The sequence below is a fragment of the Choloepus didactylus genome, chromosome 20 (genome assembly GCF_015220235.1).
Source record: "Choloepus didactylus isolate mChoDid1 chromosome 20, mChoDid1.pri, whole genome shotgun sequence".
Taxonomy (NCBI): Eukaryota; Metazoa; Chordata; class Mammalia; order Pilosa; family Megalonychidae; genus Choloepus; species Choloepus didactylus.
In genome coordinates this window covers 43,825,426-43,839,070 of record NC_051326.1, presented here as the reverse complement: position 1 = coordinate 43,839,070, position 13,645 = coordinate 43,825,426, and the positions used below count along the sequence as shown (strand labels likewise).

The 13,645-nt window shown below is 36.9% G+C and overlaps 1 protein-coding gene across 1 annotated transcript in view; it reads left to right on the top strand.

Annotated features, from left to right (window-relative positions):
- Window positions 1-13,645, top strand: part of MYOM2 (myomesin 2) — a 123,473-nt gene that overhangs the window by 41,352 nt on the left and 68,476 nt on the right. The window contains exons 14-18 of the mRNA XM_037812938.1: window positions 4,388-4,515; window positions 7,715-7,898; window positions 9,752-9,926; window positions 11,558-11,679; window positions 13,318-13,505. Coding sequence (XP_037668866.1) covers window positions 4,388-4,515; window positions 7,715-7,898; window positions 9,752-9,926; window positions 11,558-11,679; window positions 13,318-13,505 — 797 coding nt within the window. The remainder of the gene's footprint in view (window positions 1-4,387; window positions 4,516-7,714; window positions 7,899-9,751; window positions 9,927-11,557; window positions 11,680-13,317; window positions 13,506-13,645) is intronic.

Below are 13,645 nucleotides of genomic sequence, written 5' to 3'. Positions count from 1 at the left end.
ATAAAGGGAGTGTGATCCACAAGGCTTTCACAATCACACTGTCACCCCTTCTAAGCTAAATTGCTGTACAATCGTTTTCAAGAGTCACGGTTACTGGGTTGCAGTTTGATAGTTTCAGGTATTTACTTCTAGCTATTCCAATACATTAAAATCTAAAAAGGGTTATCTATATAGTGCAGAAGAATGCCCACCAGAGTGTCAACCCATTTTTTAAACACTTGAGTGTTGGTTGAATACATCATGCTCCTTGTTCATTCAACATAGCCATGCCCATCTCCTAAGAACATGGCTATTTACTTATTAACCACCTTAAGTGCAGTTATCAAGTTCAAGAAATTTAACATAGATATAAAGCTTACAGCGTATATTCCAGATTTTTCATATGTCCCAATAATGTTCCTTTGAGCCTTTTCTCCTCCCTTGCTAGAACCCATCCAGAATTATGTAGTGCATTTAATTGTCATTGTCTCTTCAGTTGCTCTTTCTTCTTTTTTTTTTTTTTTAATTGTGGGAAAATACATGCAACATAAACTTTGCCATCTCAACCACTCCCAAGCATACCATTCTAATCACATTCACAATATGTGGTGCCCTCAACACTTTTCATTACTAAAACTACCCCATCTCCTCAAACAGAATCCCTACACTCATTACGCATTAACCGCACTGCCCCCCTGCCCCTGGCAATGTGTGTTCTCATTTCTGTCACTATGAGCTTGCATATTTGCTGATATTTTCTTTCTAGTTACTTGGGACTTAAATTTAACATTCTGTCTATAACAATCTCATTTGCTTTTTATACCAACTTAACTTCAATAGTATATACAAACTATGTTCCCATACCCCTCCATCCCCTCACATTCATGTAGTTCTGGTAATAAATTACATGTTTATACATCATGAGTCCAAAACCCCTGCTTTTTCATTACATTTTATGCATTTCCCTTTTAGATCTTGGAGAAAGTAAGAAGTGGAGTTACAAATCCAAAATATTATAGTACTGGCATTTATATTTACCCATATTGTTACCCTCACCAAAGATCTTTATTTCTTCATGCAGGTTCAATATATTGACTACTGTCCTTTTATTTTCAACCTGCAGAATTCTCTTTAGTATCTCTTGTAGAACAAGTTTAGTGGTAACAAACTTCCTCAGCTTCTGTTTATTTGGGAATGTCTTAATCTCTCCCTCATTTTTGAAAGACAGTTTTGCCAGATACAGAATTTTTGGTTAGCAATTTTTTTGCTTTCAGCACTTTAAATATGTCATTTCCATTGCCTTCTTGTCTCCATGGTTTCTGATGAGAAATTGACACAATCTTATTGAGGCCCCCTCTGTATGTGACACATTCTTTCTCTCTTGAGACTTTCAGAATTCCTTCTTTATCTTTGATATTGGACAGTTTGATTATAATGTGCTGCAACATGGCTCTATATGGGCTTATCCTTTTGGAGTTCATTGAGTGTCCTGGATTTGTATATTCATGTCTTTTGTTAAATTTGGGAAGTTTTCAGCCATTATTTCTTTAAATATTCTCTCTGCTCCTTTCTGTCCTTTTTCTTCTGATATTCTCACAATGCATATATTGGTAAGGTTGATGGTGTTTCACAAGTTCCTCAGGTTCTGTTCACTTCTCTCCATTCATTCTTCTTTCTGCTCCTCAGACTGAATTTTCAATTTTATTATCTTCATGTTCACTGCTTCTTTCTTCTGCCGGCTCCAATCTGCTGTTGAACACCTCTGAGGTATTTCTTATTTCTTTTACTGTGATCTTCAGGTCTTCAGATGTGGTTCCTTTGCATAATTTCCATCTCTTTATTTTCATATATCATTTTCCTTTAGCTCTTTGTTCATGTTTTTCTTTAGCTCTTTGAGCATATTTTGGACCATTTAAAAAAAGTTTTTGACAGTCTTTGTGACGTCTTAAATTTTTATCACTGAAATTTAGACTCTGAAGTGTCTATTCCTTAAGCTTGTGCCCAGCTACTGTTTGACAGAGCTTCCCTTGAATGCCAGGAGCTAACTAAAAAACAAACAAACAAACAAAATGAACCCCCACCCCCAAAACAAAACAAAACAAAACACCTTTCCCAGTCTTTGCAGATTGACTTGTGCAAGTGCTATTCTTCAGGTCTTATCTATACAGTGAGTTTAGAGAATAGCTCCAGGTCAAAGTGTAGGGGCCTCCCTGATCCTTTCTGTGCATGAGTCTTCTTGGGCATGTGTGTGTGGCCTTAGAATCTCCCCTGTTTATATCATTCTGAATGCCTCCTCTTCCTTAGGAAACAGTCACCTTATGGTCCCAGGCACTGCACCATATGTCTTTCAACCAATAGCCCTTGCCCCAGGCAGTGTAACTTGACTGCTCTCCCACAGTGTTTTGTGAGAGTGTTCTGTGAGCTGCCTTTTACATTCAGTGCAAGTTCTGGGATGACAAGTTCCTCAGGCCACGAGAGAAAGATTGGGCCTGATATATATGCTCCCAATATGTGCACTTCGCTCTTTCTGAAACTGCGACCAGGGGTCCACAATGGGAGCATGAGCTGGCTCTGTGTCAAACTGGTGAGGAATGGTAGAGGGTCTGGCAGGGCACCAGGAGATCCTACCACTTTTAAGTGGCCTCTTTCTTTATGGGGTGCTCACCCTCCAGTTCTTGCTGATTTTCAAAGCTTCTGTGGTGGGGATGGAGCACTGATGCATCTCATTCTGCCATCTTGATCAGGACAGGGCACCAAGGCCATTTTGAATCCTATTCTCTTTTGTACTAGCTCTTCTTTCCATGGTTGGGGTCATGTGCAAATCTGCAAGGCACGTGCTGTGCATTACCTGAGGTGATGTAAAGGTCTTAACAACTCAAGTATCTTACCCTGGTTGGGGATCCCCTGCGGAAAAACCTGGATTCTTTTTGCTTTGGCACCAAATAAAATGCCTCTTCTTTCATTTTCTCTGTGCCAGGTCTAAAAACAGCAAGACATTTCAGATCTGAAAGTGTGTGAAAGACTATTCCGCATTTAACTGTTCACACTTTCACACTGCTTTTATTATTTGCCTGGCTCCCTTCTGTTCTCTTGGTTGGCTTCCTGTGTAGTTTAATACATCTGAAATAAACTATGATTCAGTTTTGGAAGTTTTGCATATAGTGTCCTAAGATAAGTTTTCGACATCTTCTCTCTTTAAGTTGCTTCCCTCTGGATCTCTTTAATTGTGGACACGGTATATGGATTGAAAACAGGTTGGAGGAGTGGTGGTAGCTCCTCTCTGCCCTGCCCACTCTCCTAGCACTTTCCTGGAGACATTCTGACTCCTTGTTTGAAATTCAACCCACTTGCCAGAAATGATCCTAGATTAGGTCATGGCAGCATTTATATGACTGTGTCTCTAAAATTTGATGTACTCTGTAACAGGACTCTTATGAAATGAAACTCAATTCTATCTGGGGCTGTTTCCATGTGGCTGTTCAATTCCTCTCATGCAGCAAAGTCCCAAGGGAGCAATTTGATATTGAGAAGTGCTCAAAGATGTCCTGAGGAAGTTACAAACCATTTTAATCATGTGCTAATCTAATCTGAAGCGCATACTATTTTGTATTGCAATTACAGGGATTGTGGGTCTGGAAAAACTCCACCTCTTATGAAAAACTCTCAAAAATCCAAACTTTAACTTCCCCTTGACACCTCACATTATATTAACAAAAACGTATATCAGAAGAGAACTATACTGGGACATCTGAATGCAAATATTCTATTATTGTTATTTGCAAAAGTTTATCAATACCATTCCAGAATTTCAGATATATAGGCATAGATTATGGTGCTCGAGAATGTGTTACTGATCTCCCATGGGAAGAAAAACAGCGTGCTTTAGAAGTTTATATATAATTTAAATGCTTTGGGGGCATAGAGTATGAAGCAAAGAACCAGCGAGGGTCATTAGAGACAATACAATTACATTCTGCAGTTTCCATATTGCAGAACACAGATTGTTAATACTTTCTCTCACAAATGCCCAGGACAGCCAAAGCTCCGTTTCTGGTTCAATGCCCTATTTCTTCTGAATGAATCCTTTCCCCACTTCTAGTTGAAACTCTGGAAGACTTTTGGATTCGATTACCATCCCCTTTTAAAAAATGAACCTGTTTATATTAGAAACAAAAGTAATTGGGTGATCTCTACCCGTATATTTTACTTTGACTCTGAAAAAATAGCCCTCATTGTTTGTATACATTCCCAAAATAGAAAGGAAGCAAGTGCAACACTGATATGGCAGTTCTTTAATATCCAGCAATATATACCCAAAGGACAGTGCTCAGGAAAGTGGGCTCAAGCAAATGTGCTGAGTTGGTGTTAATCTACAGTTTGGCACTCACGCTGTTGATTACTCCTCCAGGCGATGCTCAGATTCCAGGACCTCCCACCAATGTACATGCTTCGGAAATCAGCAGAACATATGTTGTCCTCAGCTGGGATCCACCTGCTCCCCGTGGCAAGGAGTCATTAGTGTATTTCATTGAGAAGGTACTGTGCAGTCACATTTCCTCAAAAATCAAATCTGTGTGTGATCAAACACTATTTTATTTAATGTGTTGCAAAGAGGAGAAGCTATCAAATCAATCATCACAGATACTTCCTCATTATTACTTAATATGAAGCTTAAGAGGGTGGGCTGAACTGGTGAAAAGAATTCTAGAGTGGGATTTGACGTTAGGATAATTGTGTCCCAGATTTGGCTTTGCTGCCATCCACTTTATAACAGGGAATTGAACTTGGTGGATCTAAAAGTTTTCTGTCCACTAAAACATTCTAGGCAATTAAGGTCCGAGGTTTCCTGGAGAAGCTGCTTGCAGTGTTAGTTTATAAGCCATTTGACCACTTGGTGGCGACCTTGTAGAGGGAATTCACACTGCAGGTGGGGAAGGGTTAGAAGCACTAGATCATTGACTTGAAGACTTTTTGGACTTGGTGACATAAAAAGAATTGCATTATTCTTTGCAGCCCTGTGCACACAGACAGACAGACACACCCGTATATAATCAAAGAAAATGTCAAAACCTATATCCTTACCTGTTATACATTACTTCTTTAATCTGTCCTATTTCATTAAAAAAAAATGTTGGTTAGGACCCTCTAATTTGATTTCATGACTCACTACTCACTATTGGGTTGTGGACCATAGTTTAAAAAACTTTTAAAGTCCTACCAACCCTGTAACTATGGTTTTGTGATACCAAATTTATACTATAATGTCATATGTAATGCAATATATATAATAAACATATAAAATAAAATAATATACAATATATAAAATATATAATACAGTAATATAATATAATACAATTAAATGAAACATAGCAGCAGTGGCACTGGAAAGGAATAAATATTTTATACTCCAAAATGTATAATGTCCCTCTAGCCTTCACTAGTTATATGCAACAGTTAATTGCCTGCAGGGCTGTAACTGGAAGTATTACAGGGTAAAGGGCTAATGTTAATTGTGGGTGGCAAAATAGAGGTATTTCCTTTGAGAAATCCCAGTGGTGAGCCCCATATGTGGAAATATCTGCAGGTGAGTGGTACTCCGATGTTCCCTCTTCAGAGGTATTTCCTTACTCATCTGCAGCCAATGCAGAAATATCAGGTATTAGCAAAAAGAAAAAAAATTTAAGAGAGTACTACATCACAGAGTTAGCATGTAATGGGAATTCATTTATTTAACAACCTGCTGTCAATAGTGAATGAGCATACATTCTGAGGAGGAAGAAGAAGCTTCCAGGACAACTTGAAGTGAGTGATAACTCTGAGAGGATTCCAGAGAGCAGGGATAGCATGAGGTCCCAGGCTGTGGCTGAGCTTAGCCACACAGAAGAGAAGAGAAAAATAGAACGGATGCATGGGGACAAACTTCATCTGCCTCTGTTGCAATTAGCTTACGGTGGACAGTACATCACCCTTCTAGATAATATGTCTTGGTGCACAAAGGTCCTATCCAGACTAAAAAGAACCGTAGGAATATTTGTAACTTATTTTTCTCTTCTTTGTGTCTATAGTTTCATTTTATGTTAGGATCACTTGAAATTATATGAGCTGCACCTAGGCAATTAATACAATTGCTTATAATCAGTCCATTATATCACAATTTAGATATAATTAGAAATAAGCATGGATTTCCCTATAAATTAGCTGTATTTGATAATTCCAAATTTAAAGATAGCTGAATGCTCTTTTTTTCTGAGTAGAGCTCACATATGGTACATTGCCTATTTGTATGTTGAAGCTTATGAGTTTAGCAGCTTAGTGGCTGATTATTTCTACTTAGATTTTTGCTTGTAATTAAGACAGTGGTGCCTTGTTCATGTTCATACTGCCCAAACAAATGCAATAGACAGAGTTTCTCCCACTGAAGGTATCCAGAGCGACGTGCTTTCCTCCAGTCTCTGCTTAAAAGATGAATAGCTGATGACTTCATGTTGGCTATCAAGCTCTTCTTCAGCTTCTGGATAATTGGCATTAAGCTCTTTGCACATTTTTCCCCCTCTACTCCATCCCTGTCTTCCCTCCTCTAATATGAAGATTCTTTTCTCTGACTAATCCCAGCTAATTGCTTTTGTGTTATTTTCCATCTCTGCTCCTCTGATCCTCCTGTCATCTCTCCAGGTTTCCACCACCCAGGCTGAAAACACAACCCTGGTCACGATCAGGGACGATGTGGGAACCTCCTACATCCTCACTTTCACTAAAATGAGAGAAAACGTCTCCTTTAAACATGAATCTGGTTTCTAGAGGGCTGTGTTGCTACTTGAATTTTTTTTTTAACCATTCTTTTTACCAGTTTTAAAATAGTGTCAGTGGTACAGCCAACTTTTACTACTTCCAAATTACTTTCAAAGTGGATTTTATCTCTACAGGGGAAAAAAAACTTAAATACAAACAAGTAATTTTCAAGTAATTATCAATGACAACAATTTAAACATGCAGTATAGAAAATTTGGAAAATGCAGAGACATTCTATAGAATTAAAATGACCAATAACTCCATCATATCAAATAGCCTCTATTAACAGGTAGTGCATGTATTTATAGTCTTTTACTCTATAGATTTTTATAATTTTCTTGATTTTATAATATATATATGATTTGTATCCTGAATTACATTGAAGAAATAGACATAACAAAATAGCATAATTCCTTTAATCTGATTAAAGGTATTTATATAATAATTTAAATCTCAACATGTTATTTTAATATAAGAATGTACCATATTTTTATATCTTACCCTATTGTTAGATAGATGGTAGTCACTTTTTCACTACTATAAATTGCTGCAATATGGTAAAATTTTAATCTGAAATTTAAAAAGTTTAGCTATGATGCAGTTTTACAAATATGCTCCTAAATTGTCTTTATTTACAGTTCACTCCATTTTGCTAAAACTACAACCTTTGTATTGATTCCCTTAAATTTTCTTAGTTTATTCACATCAGAGTGAAAATTTGTATTAGTAAACATTTTACAACTTTGGGTAATTTTTTACCTACTGCCCCAAATTGGCTTCACTCTATAAAATAAAAAAACAAACAAACATTTGATTGCCCATTATCTGCAGGATGAATGGACATACCTAAAATATAACTGGATTCATTAAAATGGAATATTTCCTTTGACACTCTTTTAGGGAACTTTAGATTTTTTAAAATTATAATTTCTCTTTCTCTTTGCAGTCCATTGTTGGGAGTGGGAGCTGGCAGCGGGTCAACGCCCAGATGGCCGTGAGATCTCCCCGATACGCGGTGTTTGATCTTGCTCAAGGGAAGTCCTATGAGTTTCGCGTTTTGGCAGCCAATAAGCATGGTCTGAGTGACCCGTCAGAAATAACTGCACCCATTCAGGTACAGGACACAATTGGTAAGTTACTACAGAGAGTAACCAAAATGTATAACAGGCTGAAAATAAAATGGCATTGGATAAACATGAAAACGTATTAATAAAGTCAATATTGTACATGAGTTAAAATTCAGGTTGCTCTAAAATTTCATTTTACAAGAGATGAAGGATTTTCTGGCATGTTTTGGTTGATTCTCAACATTTTTCCAAAATTCTGTCTTCTTATGAAGCCAATAAATGGGCTAAAAGAACTTTTGGGCAATGGTCACTTTAGAAACATCCCAACCTTTAAATGCACTAGAGTTTCTTGCCCATAGGGCTTGAAGATCTCTCTAGAGATTTAAAATACAAGTTGTAGAAATTCTGGATTGAGATCTACTCAGGAGTTGTAGAAATCCCAAAGAAGTCTTCTTTCAATCTTTCTGAGCCATTGTGTTAAAGACATTTTAGTTGTTAAAGACATTTTAGTTATGAGGCATTGTAATTTTGAGTAACTAGATGCCTGCGTTACCTCTTCCCTCACACCATATTTTTATGAGAAAGACAGACATACAGATAAACGTACAATAAACCTGACATTAGGTCTCGATCACCTACTGCCTCCACTCGTAATTGGGTTTCAGTCTGATTCAGCGTAGACTTTGACCCTTCCTTACCCACAGTTCTTTGCAGTGAGGACACATACCAAGTTAAGCATCACAAGACTGTAGAACCACAGGCTAGGTGAGACCTTGTTGTCTCTCAGTGAGTGTGCTACCCTCTTCCACTTTATGGCACACATACAAAATGGCCATAACAGTATGGAATGCTGGGGCATTTGGGTGAGGCACTTGTGGCCCTGGGTCCTTTGACTGCACCAAGGGCTGGTGGGGTCCATGACCACAGCTCACCTGTAGCCCCTTGGAGGCCCACTAGTTGGCTTGGCACTGGGTGAGAAACTCTAATTAAATTTTGAATCCATTTACTAATTTTGAGGAGTCTTACAGAAGTGTCCTTGTTACTTTCTTAAAATTGGTAATTTACTTTCCAAAAATAGCTATTCCCCAGTTAGCTAAAAGCATGCATGCCAACAAAAGATCTTTTAAAACTAACTCTGGTGGAGGTGCAGGAGATTTTATGGTTGCAATTCTTTTTCATTCATGACTCAGGACCAAGTAGGGAAGTAGGAAGTCTAGCAGCTCCTGTTTTATTCCCACTCTGATTGTTAGTCCATTGCTTGCATCCCCATTCCTTTTTCTCTCCTCAAAGTGTCATTTAAAGCCACAAATCTGGTTTGCATTTCCTGTGGAATAATGGATGTGAAGATCTCTAGTGTATCTTCCAAAACTCTGATACCAAGAACTGGATACAAATTGATGTCTTAGTCTGCCTAGGGTTGCTATAACAAACGCTGCAGACCGGTTGGCTTAAACAAGAGGAAGTTGACTCACAGTTTTGGAGGCTAGAAGTTCAAAATCAAGGTATTGGCAGGGCCATGCTTCTTCTGAAGTCTGGTGGTGGCTTACTGGCAATCTGTAACTCAATCTTTGTGTCTCTCACAAGGCCATCTGTCTCTTTCTGTCTCTTATCACTACTATGTCTAATTTTTTCTGCCTGTAAGGACTCCAGTCACTTTGGAGTACGACCCACCTTGATTCAATTTGGCCTCACCTTAACTAGTAACATCTTCAGAAGTCATATTAACTAATGAGTTCACATCCACAGGACTGGGGGTTAGGACTTGAACTTGTCTTGGGGGGAACATGATTCAATCCATAACAATTGTTTATTTAGTTTGTGAACTAGTATGCTATGATATATTAAAAAATCATGCATTTTTTTTCTTGAATGTATTACATATTAAGCCTAAGAAATCATTTTGTCTTCTCTGCAAGTTGCTCCTTCTGCTCCTGGTCGGGTACTTGCTTCAAGAAATACTAAGACATCGGTTGTGGTTCAATGGGAGAAGCCGAAACACGAAGAGGACCTGATAGGTTACTATGTGGACTGTTGTGTGGCAGGAACCAATAATTGGGAACCATGCAACCACAAGCCCATTGATTACAACAGGTGACTACTTCAGTGTGAATCCATCTCACCTCCCCAAGTCCTTGAAATCTTTGTATTGAAATACAATACATCTCTTCTTTAGCAAGAAGTACAATCAACTATAAACTACATGGTACTCATTGTGTGCTATGGTAGAAAGATATCTGTGAAGTTTCATTATGGATGAGTCCATTTACTTATTCACACATAAGGAAATATATAATTTTAAAGTTTTGACCATTTAAGTTTGACAAATTTTGATGAGCTAGTTGTTAAACACCTGATTGAAATGATTTGTCTGTGTATGAGAGAACAGTTCCAGAATCTTGGTTTTCCTGACATAAATTAGCATTTAAGATTTATCTTTGAATAAGAGAATTAAAATAGCAATTACAGTGTAAAAGTAGTTTTATTTTGCCTTCAAACTTTTAAAATTGCTTTGTTCAAATAACTGCCAGTCCTTTTCTTTAGCCCTCCAAATTGAGAAAAAACAGTGAGGCCATCTCTCTCCCTTGGAGGGGGCAGTGGAAGAAAGATGTTGGCTTCCTTGGCAGTGAAAAGTGAACATCGCTGCTTGTGGAATTGATTTATTCCTGTTTCGTGCTGAGTGTGCAGGGCTTGTCTCAGTTTATTAGGCTTTCTCCTAGACATGCTTTTTAGGAAAATATAGGCAGCTGTCAGGATACCATTTGTGGATAGATTATCAATTACTGCTCAGCCATTTTTTCCCTTTTAAATCTTTTTTTTTTTTTTTTTTTTTTTAATAAGTTGGAAAAGACTTTGCCTAGAAAAGAAGATGTAGTCAAGGAGAATAACAGATGTTATTCTCCAGTCTATAGCCAGGAGGTGAAGAAGGATCTATCAGAATAAAAAATTATTATCCTACTGTAGGAATGTTGTAAATGGTTAATACATATTTGTTGAATGAATAAGATAAATTGCAATTGCTTACATTTACTGAGTGCTTACCATGTGTAAGACAACTTGGCTAAGTACTTTACATTTAATGCTTACAACACTGCTGTGAGATAGGAATTATTCACATTTTACTGATGGGGAAAAATGTCTTGCAGAGGTTAAGGAACTTGATTAAAGACATAAAAATTATACGTAGCAAAGCCAGTATTCAAACCCAGACTGTTGACTTCAAAGTCTTAGCCTTTAGCCACTACATTATAGCTACTTCTTATTAGGTTTAATATATGAGCAGTTCTTTTTTGGGTAAGGAGTTGAATAATATTTTATAATAGACCTTTGATCTCAACAAGACCCAGAAAATGCAGAAATAAAGGGAGCATCACAGAGTAAGTGACTTTGACAAGGTCACTTAGGATTGGTGGAGGGTGTGCTTTTTGTGCCCTTAGGCCCACGTCAAGCAATCAGCAGTCTACGTGAATGAGTTGAAGTTGCTTCAGCTACCAATATAAGTAGGTGCTGTCATTTGTGTTTTCACCCCAAATGTTGATTTAAATTAGCTAAACTTGGAAATGAAAATGGATGTTTGTTATACATATATAAGGCACTGGAAGAGTAAACTTCCTTTAAGACCAAGTGAAAACTTTTTATGGAGACTTCATAGTGATTTCTACTTCTGCTGTGGGGCACAAAAAATTGAATGTTGAAATCATGGCCCTCATTCATGTTTTTCTCAGGTTTGTCGTGCATGGCCTAACGACTGGAGAGCAGTACATCTTCCGAGTTAAAGCTGTTAATGCTGTGGGCATGAGTGAAAATTCACAAGAGTCTGACATCATAAAAGTCCAGGCTGCCCTCAGTAAGTAATTCATAGCCTATTCAGATCCAATTTTCAGTTCTCTGGGACATTTTAATTTCTGCATGAATAAACATTTATGATGCCATTTGGAATATTACCAGAAGGAAAAAGTGGATGTAAATTGTTGAACAGAGAACACGCAATTCTTTGGAAACTTCTCATCAATTGGCCACTTGTCTTGGAAATGCCAGTGTGAGAGGGAGAAATGATAATATGCTAATAAAATGCAAATCAAAAATAGAAAGTATTATGAGAAGCCACTTGTTTCTGAACACCTGTACCCACATTAAAATATATGCTATCATGTATGAAATTCTCTTTTCAAATAGATGCAAAAATAGAACAACATTAGTGGACATTTTAGCTGTTCTTAATTCAAGGAATTTCAATAAATTCAGAGAATTTCAAAAGTTTGTATGACTTTGTGGCTTTGTTCATAGATAGTGACCTTTTAAAGTTATTTTGATCAAAATGAACAGTTCATGTCCTAAATTGCAATGGTGATCCATAGAAAAAATTGATCTGTAAAGCTCTGTGTTTAATAATTATGGCTCTTTTTATTTGGCAGTAAATACACTGCACTGCTTAAGCATATTTAGAAACATTTTTAAACACTAATGTCACACATTACAAATTTGGAACCACAGTAGTATTTTTTTCACTCCTGAGAGAAATGTTTTGTTCTTTATTTTTGTCTCTAATTACATTTACAAACATTTTAAGAAATTAAAATTTCTCTTTTACCAATATTGTTCCCAGAATTGTCAAAGAGTGCTAAATTTGATAATTTCCAGGTGGCCCCTGGATTATGATTATTATAATAATCATTTATTATTATTATTATTTTTTAATTTTAAGGTCAATATTCTAATCTTTCAGTTTTTTCTGGGAAGGGACTTTCAACATTTCCATTTATCTCTTTAAGTCATTCCTACTAAATAAATGCCAATCATTTCACTTTTTATTGTATAATAAAAAAAGCTTATTTCCAGTCCACATTATTTCAGGTAACAGAGGAAGACCTTATCTGGGTCACTCAGGGAAAAGCAGAGACAGTCCTTTTCAGCCTGCTTGGAAAAGATTGCCCATTTCCAATATGGTGCTTAAAAAAAGGGAAATATGAACTCATACAAATTTAAATTAATTTGAAGTTTCTATAAATATGGAGAAAACGAAAAGTTGCTGGGCCAAATAGTATTTATCATCACTGGCTTTGGTTTAGATAGTTTTTTTTTTAATTTTAAAATTACTTTATTGATAATAAAGTTTGTTATTCTTCATGGTTGCAAACGAGAAAGCTCCCTTCTCCAAGGTTTCTCTAAGGATGGGGAAGGGGAGATCTTCTGTTGTTTCAAATTGCCAGACAAGATTTAAATAGTTTATTGCCTCAAATGATTGAAATATTGGAAGGTTTTACTTAGAAATTGGCATCAATGTATATTTTTACTTATTCTCTTTAAAGGAAGAGCTAAAATATGGCTAAAAGTTTGGTCAAGAAAGATATAGGCGGCACAAGTACTCAGGGCAGCCACCGAGCTGACTCATCAGCTTTCTGAAATGCTGGAGCTGGCTGTGTAGTAGGATAACAAGTACTGAGCTAAGAGTCTCAGTAACTTTCATGCTTGTTTTTGTTTGTAGCTGCTCCATCCCATCCTTATGGAATTACACTTCTTAACTGTGATGGCCATTCTATGACTCTTGGTTGGAAGGTGCCAAAATTCAGTGGTGGTGCTGCAATTCTTGGTTATTACATAGATAAGCGTGAAGCACATCATAAAAATTGGCATGAGGTCAATTCCTCGCCTGTTGAAGAGAGGATCTTTACGGTTGGTTTTTATTTATATGTGTCTGTCTGTCTGTCTATCTATCTATCTATCTATCTATCTATCTATCTATCTATTTTGCCCTTGTGATTTTACATTTTGGGAGATTCATTTATTACTTTTTTTCTGAGAAGTAATGAAAA